General features: G+C 41.2%; 1 protein-coding gene across 1 annotated transcript; it reads left to right on the forward strand.

The window, feature by feature from the left end:
• The first annotated feature begins 2781 nt into the window (after positions 1-2781).
• Positions 2782-5293, forward strand: ccr9b (chemokine (C-C motif) receptor 9b). The gene is made up of 3 exons (XM_044020313.1): positions 2782-2887; positions 3027-3085; positions 3907-5293. Exons 1-3 carry the CDS (start codon positions 2806-2808, stop codon positions 4966-4968), a joined length of 1203 nt encoding a protein of 400 aa, XP_043876248.1. The 5' UTR covers positions 2782-2805; the 3' UTR covers positions 4969-5293.
• Positions 5294-16734: the final 11441 nt, after the last annotated feature.

Below are 16734 nucleotides of genomic sequence, written 5' to 3' on the forward strand. Positions count from 1 at the left end.
ATTTAGATTTTAAGACATTTTTTGTGCTGGAGATGTTATGATAAATGTGTATAATTGAGGACACTGGCCAGACTGTTTGCCTCTTGACCTCAGCCCACCATAGAGTGAACAGGGAAAGGCATGCAGAGTGAATGAATGAACCCATTTTTGTCCTTTTCTCCTCAGCTTGGGATCTGATGCAGCATTGTCTTCTCTATTTTTGTCAACCAATGACCGAGGTTTCACTTTGACTCGCTTTGCTCTCTCTGCACACTCTCCTTTTCATGTGCTCACAGTTTCAGAGTCCTCCATCTGCACTTTTTGACAGTTAGTGTGTGAAACCTCACCGTCTGTCATGTTCCTCAACAACCTGTAACTAACAGGAAAACGCTGGCAATTCTCACGACATGGCCGTTACCCTTGCTGTGCCACACTGCCATCTAAACCACGATCCAGTGGCTCACACGCTCACCCTGTCACACCAGGTGGTCCTGGTGACCTGAGGCTGAAAAAAAAGGGAAGAGGAAGTGAAACTGTGACAAGATGGTGAGAGGGCCTGACCTTCAGAGCGACATGACCAGAGGCAAAACAGCACCTACACAACGTTTGAAAACGCAGCGTTGGCAACTTCACGTCTGACTTGTGATAGTCTTTGGCATTGTCTTAATGGAGAAAATATAAAGACAATGTAGGAGGTTGTTTTTGTTTCAGTGTTGTCTCCTGATATGAAAACACGAAACGGATCGTTTCAGTGAATCAGTCGGTGCAAAGGGGAATTTTTGTTTTGCCATGTATCGACTGTGTGGTCAGCTGTGAGCATGTGACTTTCTGCAGATTTCTTCCAACAATACGGGGGGAACTTTGTTGCGTCACATGAATTCCCTTTTATCTCTGTAGAATATCTTGGGAAACATCACATTCAATTGCACTCTGCACACAGGTTACTTTATGACATGGAAGGACTTTCCTGTGTCTAGACATTTACCAGATGCACATGAATGCTGCGAACCTCCTGTTGTGAGATTTGACTGGGCACGCCACTGTGAATAAGGTCATTCATTCATTCATTGTCTACCGCTGTATCCTCCACATGAGGCTCACAGGTAAGCTGGACAATTCGCCAGTCAAATCTCAGTGCAAACAGGAAGAGACACATTCACTCTCACACTCACACCTAAGGCCGGTCACTTCAGAGTGTCAAATTAACCTTTGCATGTTTTGGACTAAAGGAGGAAACTGGAGAACACCCACACACACACACAGGGAGAGCATGCTATCTCCACACAGAAAGGCTCTCGACCTTCTTGTTGTGAGGCAACAGTCGTTACCGCTAGTCGGCCATGTGAGCCCAGAATAAGAGAGCTTGTGGTTGTTCACAAAGGGTGACTGGCACAGGACTTCAGTCTTCTTGGTGATGGTTGTTAGGCCAAAGTTGTGATAAGCTGAGGAGAAGAGGTCCATACTGGCCTGTAGTTTGTCATTTGAACCGGCAACCAGAGCACAGTCATAAGCAAACAACAGTTCACGGACAGTGACTTCCTCCACGCCACTGTTTTGGCCTGCAGGGATTGAATAAACCCCCATCAAAACAGAAGTTGACACTAATGCTGAGGTTTTATAAACAGTAAAAATAATATATATATATATATAGATCTATCTATCTATCTATCTATCTATCTATCTATCTATATATCTCTATATACATATATTACTGCTCCTAAAATATGTTTACATGAGAATAAATGACCTGTGTGTATATAGAGGAGTGGAATATGGAATATTTAAGTGTATAGACACTTAAAATTCAAAAATGAGACTGAAAATGAAATGAAATCAGACTTTTATATGCACTTTATGCAGGGGTGTTGTTTTAATGGAGGCCACTGTTTTGTGCCGCCATGTTTATACAGCCAGAGTATGCGTTTCATGTTTTAAAGCTAAAGATTACCACGCAAAGGAAGATGAAGCACATATTTCTCTGATGGGTGAAGGCCACCATGGTTCAGGCAGGAGGGAGTGTAGGAATCCTCCGTTTGTTTCATTCTACAGTCTCACCATTAGATGTCACTAATTCTACTGGACCTTTAAGTTTTCTTGTCAAATAATAGGAATGTGTTGTTTTTTATATTACAGACTGCAATTATGTTACCTACAAACAGTATTTAGTGCTGGAGTTTTGATTTTTGTGTCTATGTTCCTGAAAAACATTTATTATTTATTATTATGATTATTTATTACTTATTATTTATTTTCATTTTCAATGAATTTTTCCTTGCTAAAAGACTCCTGACCCACATAGTGCCCTCACAGGCCACACAGGTTGAGCCTTTGACAGTGATTGACTGTTTAAAAAAAAAAAAAATGGCACTAACACCATCACTGCATCGTGTACCTCCAGGTTTCGGGCTTTAATCACATGGTTTCCAGTTTCGCGCATCACTCGTCGTCTGTGGAGTTAAGTGCTCCACCTGTGTACACATAATGTGCCAAAAGAAAATGGGCTCCAACTTGAAACTTACTCAGCTGTGGAGGCAATGTGGGTGCATTGTTTTGGCTTAAACCTGACGGCCATGGTCGAGGAGGCATAGAGTCTACAAGTCACAGCTTCCATGTGAAAGTGACTCACTGCTGTCAAAGATTGTGCTTTGAAACCAGTCGTCTGTCAGTATGTGATGCTTATTTAGATGTAACGTAGTGCAGGATATCTGCGTTTGAAGAGAGAGAGATGCTCAGCACAGGGGGATGTGTTGTTCTTTCTTTACAGGCAGTGATAGTATATCAACACGTGATCATGTGGTTAAAGGGAAACCATATAAGCAAGGGAAGATGTGTTCAACTTGGCTGCACTGTGGTGACATAGCAACAGCACTGTATCTGAGAAATAAAGCTCTTCATTTTATCACTGACGGTAAGTGCTTTGTTGCAAATCTCGACATGTTTACAGTCGATTTTCTATTTAACCTTCAAGATTTTTTTTTTACAATTTCTGCAATATATCTTATTTTATGTTGTTATTTTAATTAAATCTGATCTCTGATTCTTTGTAGATAAGATGGACGAGCCCCTCACCAATTTTGGGACCTCAGAAGCTTATTATAACGAAACTGTAAGTATTATTTTTAGATAATTCTCTGTCATAAATGAAAAACAAGGAAGCAATAATTCAGACAATGACCATGATCTACTTGTGTGTATGTATTGTAAAACTAAACAGAACATAGTTCATAGGCAAACTTTTGAACTTTTAAGTCAAGTATTTCAAGGCAGGAAAGAATATTATAAAGCTTGAAGTTACTGTTATTAAGTTGACATTCATTCAGTCATTATTTATCCATCAAACTTATATAGTACTTAATAAACACAATATAGAGTAAACCCTTCATTGGTTGTTAATTGTCTATAAAAAAAATGGGTAAAACCATGCAATACATGATCCAGGTACAGTACATTTTATCTGACTCAGACATCTAGAGCATTCAAATGCTGCAGTAAGAGGCACATCAGCATCATATTTTCCACTGTTACACAAACCCCAGCCTCACCCCGCTGTTTATCTCTGCTCTACATCTCAACTTTGTGCATCTGGGGCACTGACTTTGGTTTTGGGGCCCCTTTCTGGAGCCCCTCAGGATCGTTTATCCCCTCGCTCAGGTTTGGATAGCAACAGGAAGTTGTGCTGTAGTGTGGTTTCTCCTCCACAAACACGACATCTGCACCTGACAGCAGTTTCTCATGCACGCTCTGGTTAACGTGTACGTCACAGAGAGTGTACAGTGTCATTTCAACATGTCCCCAACAAAAGCACGCTATGTTTTGAAAGCGTGAAAGCTATTAGTGAGTTGCTATACAGAAAATTAACCCCCCTGACAGGAAATGGGAGCCACTGCCACAAATACCATATTGTCTAATCAAGGTTTCTCCTTTCAGACGGATGACCCTCTTGACTACATTTACTATGGTACAGGGCCGACTGAGAACGCGGGGATCTGCGACAAACAGTGGGTCAGGCAGTTTCGTGGGCAGTATGAACCACCTCTCTTCTGGATCATCTTCATTCTCGGTGCTGTGGGTAACCTGATGGTGGTTTGGATTTACACAACTGTGCGCAACCGCCTGAAAACAATGACCGATGTGTATCTGCTCAACTTAGCTGTGGCTGACCTCCTCTTCCTGTGCATGCTGCCCTTCTGGGCCGTCGACGCCACTAAGGGCTGGGACTTTGGCGACGCTCTCTGCAAAATAGTGTCCGCCATCTACAAGATCAACTTCTTCAGCAGCATGTTCTTACTCACCTGCATTAGTGTGGACCGCTACATTGCTATTGTACAAGTCACCAAGGCCCAGAACCTGAAGAAAAAGCGACTTTTTTACAGCAAACTCGCCTGCCTGGTCGTCTGGCTTGTCGCTACTCTCCTGTCCCTACCCGAGTTTATTTTTGCTCAGGCAAAGACAGATTCAAATGGACAGTCTTTTTGCAAAATGGTGATGTGGAACAATGAGAAGAACCGGACTAAGATCCTGATTCTGTCCCTGCAGATCTGCATGGGCTTCTGCCTTCCTCTGCTGGTTATGATCTTCTGCTACTCCGTCATCATTCGCAAACTCCTGCAGGCCAAGAGCTTTGAAAAACACAAGGCCCTGCGCGTCATCTTTGTTGTTGTGTTAGTGTTCATCCTCTCACAGCTGCCTCACAACAGTCTGCTGATAATGGAGGCCACACAGGCAGCCAATGCTACCATCACAACATGTAACACGCTCATTTATTTCGATATAGCAGGACAGGTGGCCAAAAGCCTGGCATTTACTCATGCCTGCCTGAACCCATTCCTCTACGTCTTCATTGGAGTCCGGTTCAGACAAGACCTCCTAAGGATTGTGAGGACGTGCACTGGTGGTCCAGGCTCAGGAGGGTTCAGTAAATCAAGTTCGGCTCCCAAACGTCCCTCTGTCATGTCAGACACTGATACAACCCCTGCCCTTTCCATATAAATGCACATTTTCCTATAGAGACCTGAATTAGACACTTGGTTTTAACATCATTTTCATTTAGTTGAAATGCATTACTTAGCAATAGAGCAATGACACAATGATTTAGATCATATTATCACATTCTCACAGTCACCAGCCCTGGAATCACTGTAAAAATTGTATATTAATGTAAATACTGTTTTACTATGTTTTTTTTTGTTTTTTTTACATTAATCACATTGTGTGTTGGTTGTGTGCTGTTGTTTCTGAATTTAAAAAAACTAACTAACTAACTGTATTTGCATTTCAGTCACAAAACCTCAATTAAAAATCTTTAAAAAATCTAGGGGCCGCTGATACGTCTCTTTCATCCGCCTTCATCCACACAGCACAAAAGCAGACGGCAAGGAAGTGAATCAGTACTTTCAGTTACATGCTCTCAAATGATAATAATGAGATCAGCATTTTCTGTGCGTATGTAGGCTACTATACGTGGGAAAGTGTTGGAGCGCTTTCACTGGTGAAGCTTACGCGTTGTGGTGGCAAACACGCTTGTGCATGTGGCTCGTCTGATCACCAGTGTTTTCGTTATGAGTCGATGTCCTCCTGCTGACAGTCTGTGCCACCGTCTGCTGCCGACTCAACTGTTGAACACTGAGTTTGCATATGACTCTGCAGTTTCACAGTGGATGACAGTGGACAGACAGACAGACAGACAGACAGACAGATAGATGCCACTACCTCAAAAGCTCCCATGTATATCCACGATTTCATTTTAAATCTAAGAATTTCAGTTTGAATTTTTTAAATGCTTTTCAATTTTCCTTGACGTCAGACTAGTTTCACCAAAAAGTGACACAATTAATGCCATAAAAGTCTAAGCGGTGAGCTCAATGATGAACTTAATCGCAGCTTTACGACGTCCTGCTTCGACCTGATATTAGGGTACACAGCAGAAGGTGCAAAGTTGAGGTCCTGTGGTGGAAGTCACGACCACAGAATGAGCAAAACAATCTCAAAGAGTACTGTATTCATATGTCACTTTTAAAAACAATGTGACAAAATGCATCCCATTAGTATAAAACTGTAAAACTTAAAGCAGAAGAACAGCAGAATAATAAACCAGGTTAACTGATGTTGTGAAAGTAATGAATATATGCAAGTGACTTCAAATTTGAAAGAGATTTTGCTTGTCTGAGATCGAGAGAGAGGAGACTCCACAACAAGGGGAAAAAAGGCCCAGTCCCCCTTGCTTCCGAGAGCTTCCGGTTGAGGGGAAAGAAGACCCCCCACTTGAAGATCTTAGATTATGTTTTGGCTCACTTTTTTTCCAGGTGAAATCCAGTATCCAGTAGTAATGCTATTTGTTAATCCAGGTGCAAATCTTCACAATTTAGTGTAAAGTATTGAAATTGTTGATGTTATGATCTACTGCCTCTCTGGTCAACACCAGCTACTGCATTCAAGTTTTGCCATTGGCTTTCCCAAGCCGTGTTTCCACTGAGTTTGGTACAGTATGGTAAGTATTTTTTTTTTTTGCTTTGCCATGAAGAATAGTACCAAAAATAACCCCAACTGTTCCATTTTTGGCACTTTTCCCTACGGGGAAACAAAGTTAAATGGTACGGTACAGTCTGGGTGGAGCTAGAACAGCTCCACCCACGGCAGTCGGCTTGATTGGGCGTCACACCAATGTTTCTGTAACGCCTGCAGTCTATTTTCATACAAATCTTGACATTTTGTTGAGACAAACAGCCACAAATCCAGCACGAGAAAAGAGCTGCTGGATGTCCATCATTGTTGTCTGTTGTGTCTCGCTGGATGCCGTCGCTGCACCAGTATGACGTCGCGCTACGTTTCTCGCTGATGCAGCCAATCGGGCAGGGCTTTACCATACCAAACTGTACCACACAGAACCGTACCATGATGGAAACACAGCACAAGTTCACTGGTTCACTCTCTTGTCACTCTCTTGTCCAACCAGCGTGATGTTCGTCTCACTGAGCACCTCACACAGCTGCAACACCTTTGTCAGATTTCACTATAAGACCCAACTCCATGCTCTATTCCCTACGCTTACTCCCTCTTCCTCACCCTCCAGCCACACTCCTTGGCCTTTTTAAAAGCCGAGCAGCAACGCAAGAAACTAGAGACTAACAGATACAGAGGCCAGATAAAAATGATGTTAATTGTTGGAAATGAAATATCTTCTGCAGATATTATCATGTGCCAACAGAGAGTAAACAGAGGTGAAGTATGAAAAAAAAGAGATGAGCATCACTTGTTATTGTAGTTGTGGTGACTGAGGTTGGCCCCAGACATTTGCAGCATGTACCTGCTGAGCTCAGGTGAGACCACAGACGCAGCCTTTCACTCGCCACCTTTGTACATATTTCTTTCTGTCACGACAGGAAACCCGTCAGTCAAGTCAATAACAACATGAACAAGCTGAGGCCTCACGGTGGATGCTACCAGTGACCCTGGCAGATGTTTCATAACGTTTGCCTAAACACGGCTTCAGTTCAGTGTGCCGTAACATAAAACTTTTGACTAGATTAACCAAGAGATTTGCATCCCCATCTCAACCCTTTGTGCTTATGCAGCACAGAGCTGTGCCGCAGGTGCACCCTTGATAAATTGCCATGGGAATAATACACAACTCCTTATATGGACATCCTGGGGGTGTGTGTTCTTGAGTCTTAGTTATAATTCCTTTTACATCACATTTTTAGTAGTGATATAAAGTAGCAATAGGTATGTCTATAAAATGTATGGACATTACATTTTTTTTACATTATCAGATTGTCGAGGTTGTCCTGAAAAAAAAAAGGATATAAAACACTCTATATTGCCCATTTGTATAGCCTCTGTATATACTGTACGTTTAAACATAGTAATGGAAAAAAAAGCGATGATGACACAGTTACAGTGAGAGTAGTGGTTCTACTCTGCTATATTCAGCAGCTTCTACTGCAAATTAAACCACAGTCTATGTTGTAACATCAGCTCTTTAAATCCAAGAATCTCTACCTCTTAGATGTAGGTATAGATTGGATCATTTGTCTAATAAGAGGATGGTTAAACCATTTCTTGGGATGGTTTGCCGGAACATTTTTGATATTTTTCTACACATTTTTCCCCCAGCATTTTTTTTGTATGTGATATAGTGGATGAATTGTCAATTTTGGGACTTAGATAGTGTTTAAATATGAAAGTAAGGGGTTAAAACCTCTCTTTGGGAACTACTAAAATCCTAAAAAAAATTTTTAAATCAAAATGCAGTGTAGGCTGTCCTTGATTGCAGGTCTGTGGTTATTTTAACCACAAGGTGGTGTAGCTTGCTCAGCAGAGAGAGCCTGTGATTTTGGTCTCAGCTGCAATGACACTGCTCAGAAATGAAACTAACGCCACCTAGTGGTGGTTTGAACGCAGCAGCCGGTCCAAGTCTGAGGGGAAAGTTCCTGCAGCTTGTCACAATCCTGCTGAGGAATCTCATTCAAGAGCTACTGACAAAAAAAAAGAAAGAAGAAGTTTGATTTGTCCTGCATCGCTAAAATTCCACAACCCTCATTATCTCACAGCTCTGAAGCACCACAGTGATCATCACCAGGGGAAAAAACAAGGGGGCAAAAAAAAAAACCCAAACAGGTCTGAAGTGTATTGTCGTGAAGAATGTGGAAGACTCACAAGTGGAGCAGCACCTGTGGTTTTGGGAGCATTCCATCCATCTTTGTGCACAGGGGGAATTGTGAAAGTGTGTGTGTGTGCACCTGAAGAAGATGTGTGAGCGTAAGAAAGAGAGGGATGAATGGAGGAGGCTGTGAGTAATAGTAAGCATATGTGACCCACTGATACTGAATGGGCCTGGTTTCTGTTGGCCCACGGTCCTGTCAGCGCTGCGGATCGGGCACTTTTTCTTCCTTAAAGGTGCAGTCTGTGACACATATGGGAGGGAAAGTGAATACACTGTTTGTGTGAGTGCATAATCACTTTAAAATATTTTTATAGCTTTAGAATAAGCCTTTAACACAGGGGTCTCAAACCCAGGGGCCACTGAGCGTCTTGTCTGGTCAGTAGGGGGCTGGACAAGTGAAAAAAAAACGTTTTTGGGAAAGAAATATTCAGGTGTGGGCAATATGAGCTTAAAATTATAGAACAATATGCCATTTTTAATTCCTTTTTTTAATGTATTGTATTGCCTTGTGTGAGGACTGTACAAATAAAGTCGGATTGGACAAATTGGAGAGATTGGCATTTGTTTTAATATGCAGCAATATCTACTTCACAATAGACAGAATATTTATGATGCAATATTAATCTATTCATTAAAAAACTTGATATCATTTGGAGGGCCACGTGTGGAGCACAGGCCGCAAATTGCTCTAATATATATTTGAGGTATACAGGCCTTGCTTTTATGGAGGCCAACATCTTGCGATGACATGTTTCTGCCACAGATTGTGTATAAAAGTGGTCTATCATGTGCTGCTGAAATAAAGGTGGAACTTGCGATTGACACCATCAACTCCCCCAGAAAAGAAGTTTACTGACATTATAAATCAAGTGGAAAGTAGAAGTGTATTTTATTTTCTTGTAGCCTTATGGTGCTTTTCACAATACACCAGTCTCCTCTGTTAAATATTGAGATTTAAGAACTGTCGTTGCTAAATGTTGCCGATTAACGCATGTTTTTGGGTATTTTTAAGTGTTTTTAACTGATACTGAAACAATACAATGTATTTTCCTGGTTGGAGTAACCTCTCCAACTAGAAGACTTTATCCACTCTCTGTGGATTCTACAGCAACACGAACAGACTTCTGTTAAGTGTATTTTGAAACGAGAGCTTACACGGTGAATGGCGGTGAACAGTTTTGCCCTCGTAAACCTAGTGCATATAAACCAACAAAGAAGAAAGAGGAGACAGCAGAGAGAGTGGGAGAGTGGAGTATGCAAAGGCCGCCGTTGTTCCTTCATGAGCTTTAGAAAGCAGGGGGTGAGCAGTCTGACCATTCGATATCACTAATTCTTACAGAGTGGACCTTGAAGAAGCTGCATCAGGAAAGTGGCTCGTTGATAACGTTTTGAATCATATTTTGAAGGAAGGAATAATAAGAAATGCATTGAAATCAAATGAAAAAAGGAAAGTCTCCTCGATCCAGGCAGACAGCATCTTCATATACCACTCCATTGTTGTCAAAAAAGAAATGTAATGGAACTCGGACCTCCGCAATTCCAGCCCAAACAGGGAGCTCCTTATCATCCGCCTGCATCTCTCCCACAGCTAATATTTCACTTCAGCTCCCGGGCCCACAGAATGAGAGACGTTTCCATTTCATGTCAGTCATTTCCAGGCCTGTGTGTTACCTGTGCGGTGATAAGTGTTTGACTGACTGGGAGTGTCGTTAGTCACTGTCCGGCTCCGAGTGACAGCTGCAGATTGACGCTGATGATGAGAGGAGGAGAGGTGTGTTCAGCAACAACAAGGGGAGGATGAAGAAAGAAGGGGAGGAAGCGCATTTACACACGTGTGATGACAAACCGTGCGCAAACATGCCAAGCGCATCAAGCTGGATTTGAAAAGGGAATGTGGTGCTCACATGTGTTTGGATACGTATTAAATGTTTTTATTTAATGATGTCATGTTTCCATTTTTTTCATACAGCATACTAAATAAATAACATATCCTAGATAAATGTCAAATTATGTGCACTATACACATGAAGCCTGACAATTTGTCATTATTTTTGTGAATGAAGTAGACTTTGTGTAATTATTGTTATGCAATTTAATTTTTTTTATTTGTTGATTTTTGATTGCTGTATTTGTATTTGTGGTGCCAAAAAATGGTCGTGTCGACCTCTGTCGAAACGCTTGTCGACCTCTGTTTAGTGTATCTTCTTATTTATTAAGATTTTTTTCAAACTAAAATGAACACGTATTCCCAGGATATTTAAACCAGGATTTATTCCCAGGATATTTAAACCAGGGTGAAACCACTTAATAACAGAGCGTTGTCAGCGGTTGTGTACAACACAAAAAGAGTCAAAGGAAAAAACATGACATAGTCCACCTCGGACACCGGAGAATTTGGTGTTTTTAAACCGTACACAAATGCTTTAAAACCTTGGCCCTCAAGCACCACCTGAGAAAACTGTTGAGCTCTCGAAGTAACACCATTATCACTAATGTTAAAGTGGTATAGTGAAATTAGATAAAGATTAAGAGAGAGATAAGGTTTCATTTTCTATGCACTTTTCATGCATAGGAAGCTCGCGTACCACTGGTGGTACACATACCACAGTTTGAAACTCATGTGCATTATTAGCACTGGTCAAACACCATTTCAAATGGGGATTAAACAGGTTTTGTGAAGTCTGAAGACACTGAAAGCTTTAATGCATTGCATTTACTTACACCTGGTATGACACGACCTTTAAATAACCCCAGTCATGGGAGGCAATAAAGATGGTAATGACAAGGAAAAAGAAAGTGAGCAACACTTTTTTGGAGTCTCTCAAAGACAAATTACAACACCCGCTGTTTGATTCCGCCATTAATCTCAGCATGAGTCAACCTGGAAGGGGAAGAAATGGGGAAATAATACAGCACTACAAGGCCAAGAAGTTCAATCTCAGGACATCTCTGGAACATGTTTTCACCCTCGCAGTCTCTACTCTTCCTTTTTCACCCGCGCTCTCTTCCAAAAGCGAGGCAGTAAGCTGTAAGATGGATGGGCTGAGCGTTGCAAAGGTTTCCAAAAGCGAAACGCAGTCTGACTGCTGCTCTACCTGAGGAGCAAAAACAAAAGAGTCCTCTCTACCTGTAGGACTGTGGGAGTCGAGGCTTTGATCTGGACCAGAAAGAGAGAGTAGTTTGATGAAATATTGATGCTTTTTTTTAACTGTGTCCTGTGGGAGCTCAGTCTGCGCTCAGGATGTGAGCGCTGATCCACACAGTACTTGCTCCGCGCCTCGCTAGATGAGAATGGACTTGACTACGTAGGCTCAAGGAGTCTTATTGGTCCTAATGGTTTTGATGATGATGATGATGATGATGATGATGATGGTGGTGATGATGATGACCCCTCCCCAACTCATGGCCTTGAATTTTCTTATCATCCAAAGCCCTGCATTCATGCGTTTAATCACTCGGCATGGACGTCAGAATTCACACAGTGTGTTCTCCGAGTCTTGACAGCAAAGCGTGTACCTGACTGAAATCTTTATTTGCTGTTGGATAAGTCATTGTTTGCCCTTGAAACAAAAGGTGGTCAACAGCTAGTCATTCCTTTACATTTTTTTCTTTGACTTGATCATGCAAACACAGACACAAACACAAACACTTCACGGCAAACGCATAACGGGGACAATCAATCAGCGCCTTTACCTGTGCAACCCCCGATTAATGTCAGTTTAACACGTTTGATGGAAGATAATAATAATAATTAGCTGTAACTTTCTTTCCTCCAAGTGAATGTAAGTAAGTGAGTAAGATTGTATCAGTTTGGTCCATATAGGTTGCATTGTTGTTATTTCATTCCAGACGCCTGTAATTTAGCAAATGAATAATAAGAAGAATTCTCCTTCAGCACCACATTTCAAACATTTACTGTCCTCCCTTAGCCCCCGTTTTTATAAATATAGAAGCATGTTGTTGCCTTTTTGAGGGGTTCAGATTGAGGATCTTGTTGGTATGGCCCTGTATATTCCCACATTTGACTTTTATCATGTCTCTGTTTATTAATTACTTCCTCTCAGCTTTTATATTCTGTTGTGAGTTTTATATCTAAAATAGTTTTGTCTCCTTAAATATTTGATTATATTATATATATCTTGACCGGGACGAGAAGAGATCTTGTATCTCAATGGGGCCTTCCTGGCTAAATAAAGTATAAATTATAATAATAATGGGTTATTTCTTGAACATTGAGAGGACTGTCTTCCATTTTTCCACACATCATCACAGTAAATCTCACCCTCTCTTTGCTCAATTTCATTCAAAGCAGCTAGAGTATATATATAGTTTTATAGTTCATAAAAATATAGAATCATTATAGGTAGTTATGTAAGTATAAATCCTTAAAATTGTTGGACAATTGGCTGCATACAACAAAGTGACATTGCTGAAAGCGTTGTTAAATCTGCGGTGTGGAAGTCTTACGTCTGTCACACTCACACCGCACTTAGCCTTTCAGCTCCCTGCGACTTTCTGTGTTATTTGGAGCAGTGTTTGGAGACTTGACCACATCACTATGCTGCGCACAAGAAGCGGTTTGTTTTATGTCAAGACAGACGGCGGCGGCAACGGCACCGTTGCACTAAGTAAAGTGTCGCTGCTTCAAACAGGTTCGAGAAAGATTGAAAGCACAAAAAGCGCTTTCAGACAGGAAGCGGCTCTGGTTTTGGCTCTGGTGTCGTTCTGGAGCATCAGGACCTTGGTGCTTTCTGGCGAACCAGCCCACATTCCACCCAGTTTAAGAGGAACCAAAGTGGAAAATCTCCATACTTCCTCTACTTTCCGCTCGTCTTCACAACCCACAATATGACACGCATAGTGATGATGTCACGGTTTGGCGAGGGAGAACCACATTTTGTTTTTTATTTGGCTGCAGCTGAGAATCAAAGGCTAGAGTTTCAGAAGTTAATCCCTCTGCTCAAAAAAAAGACATATTGTTCAGCAGTTTGATGAAATTTGAAATAAACAACTCTTGTCCCCACCTTCCCCCGTGCTGCAGGTGGTTACGCACAAACACTCCCACAGTCAGGTCTGATAGTATTGCTTGACAGTGTGAGTGTTTTCAGATAAAGGATGCAGTATACACATAACATTAGAATGTTTTGTAACATGTTTTTATTTAAAGAAAAAAAGCTTTGATCACAGATATTCAACATACATCTTTTGAATAAATAAATAATGAGAATAAACTCAAAAAGCACACCTCAGATGTTACACTGAAAGGATAACATTACAATGTTAACAAAAAACAAACTTTAAACCTCTTAATCAAAACCAGAAAATGTTAATCCCGGGCATTTTACAAATGAAGAAGTCATATCAGAGGAAGTTTCATGCAAATGGTTTGTTGACGGACAACTTTCACATCAGCGTTGTAAATTTAAATCCCAATAGATTTGCTGCACGTGTTTTCATTTCAGTCCAGTGTCAGACCGTGTAACGCGATTCCAACTGTGCGCTCCGAAAAGTTTGATTTGAGTTTGTTTGAAAGTGACCCACATTCCTCAAGCAACAACGATCTCGGAGCAAGAAGGCGAAGACGAAGAAGAAGAAAGAATCTGAATATTGATAATTGCCCTGAGTGCTTTTGTCTGAAAGTTAAGAGGCCAACACGCTGCAATCAGAGTAGAAAAGAGTGTGGAAAATGAGGAGGGGAAAAAAAAAAACGGGGTGGGTTATCACTCTCCCATGCTCACGTCCATATACAGATAGACGGCGGGCATAATGACTTATGTGGAGAAAAAAAAAAGCCAAATTATTATTTAAACTTAAAGGAAGAAGGAGAAAGAGGCAGAGGAAAGGGGTCGAGGGGAGGATTGTATTAGGAGGAGCCAGGGGCAGAAGATAGTCTGGGAAAGGTCTCGCGTTAAAGTGGAATTAACATGCCTTTCCATTGGAGTCCATTAGATAATCATATTCATACCACACAAGGCTCCAAACCCTCTCTGTTTCATTATTCCCTTTTAATCCGGGCCTGATAAGGGGGCGCAGGCGTCGTGGTTTTATTATGTCGTCATTTGGAATCCCACATGAAATCCCCACGGGACGTTATCACGGGGAAATTGCTTAAATAGCCCAAGTGGATATACTGTAGTTTTTTTTTTGCGTTTATTATTTCTGACGGATTGAAAATAACCGCAAATACTCCTTGCATGATTATCGGGGTGAAGGGGAGGGTGAAAAAGGGTCTTATCAGTCATTCACACTAATGGCCCACTCAAGCCACTTGATACCTCCGGCAGTGGGGGGAGGAGGATGAGGAGGAGGATGAGGAGGGAGGTGCTGTATTTACTGTCCTGTGTGTACAGGTACAGTACATGCACACACACAGAGAGAGAGAGAGAGAAGAGGGAAAAGAGGGACGTACATGAATCATAGGCTCCTGCCAGTGGAATATAGAGGTCACCGAAGCTGCACCTTTGCTGCCAAATGGCAAACAATCCCAGTGTCGGGTCACACACTTAACACCACTTGTATAGATAGAGAACAAGCAAAACAGCCTTTATCAGACAGCGACAGAGCAGATACAGACAAGACAACGAGTGAGTGAGACAGTGGGCGGAAACTGCGAGACAGTCGCAAATGTCCAGCACGTTGTGGAACAGACTCACATCAGAAAAGAACGTGCAGGATAAATGGACAATGTGCAATAACACGCTCCACAATTCGTATTGTGGGCACTAATCTAATGTAAATGTAAATGTCATGTAGGCTACTATATATTTATAAAGCCCAACAACCCACATGTGACCAGAGTGCTTTACAAAATAACAGCGTTACGCACACAAAGCAATAAAAACACAAAATATAAAAACAATTTATTTGTTGTAGGTGTCAGTGTGTGTGTGTGTGCTATTATTGTATGTTTATTATTGTTTATTGTTTATGTTACCTCAACCAGCCTATGGGGACAACAGATGGAAATACAATCTGCTGCACAAACATGTGAATGTTGTGCCTCTATTTTCAAAGTAAAATACAACTTAAATTGAATTAAACTTAGAGTCCATACATTATATAATTAATACAGTATAATAAGTTTATTTTGAGGAAATGGAGTTAGTGTGCAGGCTCTAACTTCAGCCCTGCACCTTCAGAAGAAAATATGTGATTTCTTGTCATTTCATTGTTATTATGGCGTCCACAATTTACACACAGTTTTCCTCTTTTGAAAGTACTGCTTATTATTTACACCTATACTAAAAATAAAGATACAATACAATAATTGCCCAAGGACCCTATAGTTTTCTCAAACTGTTCAAAACATAGAAGTTACTTTAAACTAGTGGCAGAGAAAGTAACCTGATCCATAAGTTAAGGTGTAGCCATACTGACATTTAAAAGACTATATTACAAGTAAAAGACCTGTTCATTATGCACTTTTGGATCTAAAACCATAAACTGTAATGGAGAACAGGTCTCATATATAATCAAATCTGCACTTAGTTATAGCAATGGATTAAATATCCTTAAATCTTTAGTTTTATAATAATAATAATAATAATATCATAATAAAACTTGCAGGACTCTAAACAAGGTTACAAAGTGCTGTAAAAATGTTTGGCAGTAAAATAAGAGAGAGAAAAGGAGACAAAACAAGATCATGTGCTCTGATATCTTTCATGGCGGCGAGTAGATTCTTGTTGGTGTTGGTCAGTGTCCAGAAAAAGCTTCCTCGTTGATCCATTTCTGGTTGTTTCGTCTTTTAGGAAACAGACACACGGAGGGGGAAACACGAGGAGCGAGAGAAGCCGTCTGACATGCAACAAAAGGCCGAGGACTGGTGTCAAACCACGTGCACTGCAGTCCAGCATGGAGACGCGTCTTAACCACAAGGCCACCAGATGCCCCGTCGCTGCTTCTCCTAATAACCCACAGCTCACTGTCTGCACGTTTCAAAGGGAATCTCTCTCTTTGGTAGGAACTCATTCCAGATGAGTAAAGATGTTTTGTTATAGTTTAAGCAAATGAAACCATCAAAACCCTTCAGATCTCTTAAAACAAGACAGCACAAACCAATCACCAATTATCTGGGAGCTAAAGAGGCAACG

The sequence above is a fragment of the Solea senegalensis genome, linkage group LG1 (assembly GCF_019176455.1).
Source record: "Solea senegalensis isolate Sse05_10M linkage group LG1, IFAPA_SoseM_1, whole genome shotgun sequence".
NCBI classification, from domain to species: domain Eukaryota; kingdom Metazoa; phylum Chordata; class Actinopteri; order Pleuronectiformes; family Soleidae; genus Solea; species Solea senegalensis.

Bases quoted from the DNA above. Each gene is read 5' to 3' on its own strand.
- ccr9b (XM_044020313.1), top strand. From the start codon at position 2,806: ATGTGTTCAACTTGGCTGCACTGTGGTGACATAGCAACAGCACTGTAT. The intron at 2,888-3,026 runs GTAAGTGCTTTG...GATTCTTTGTAG, and splicing joins TCTTCATTTTATCACTGACG to ATAAGATGGACGAGCCCCTC. The intron at 3,086-3,906 runs GTAAGTATTATT...TTCTCCTTTCAG, and splicing joins AAGCTTATTATAACGAAACT to ACGGATGACCCTCTTGACTA.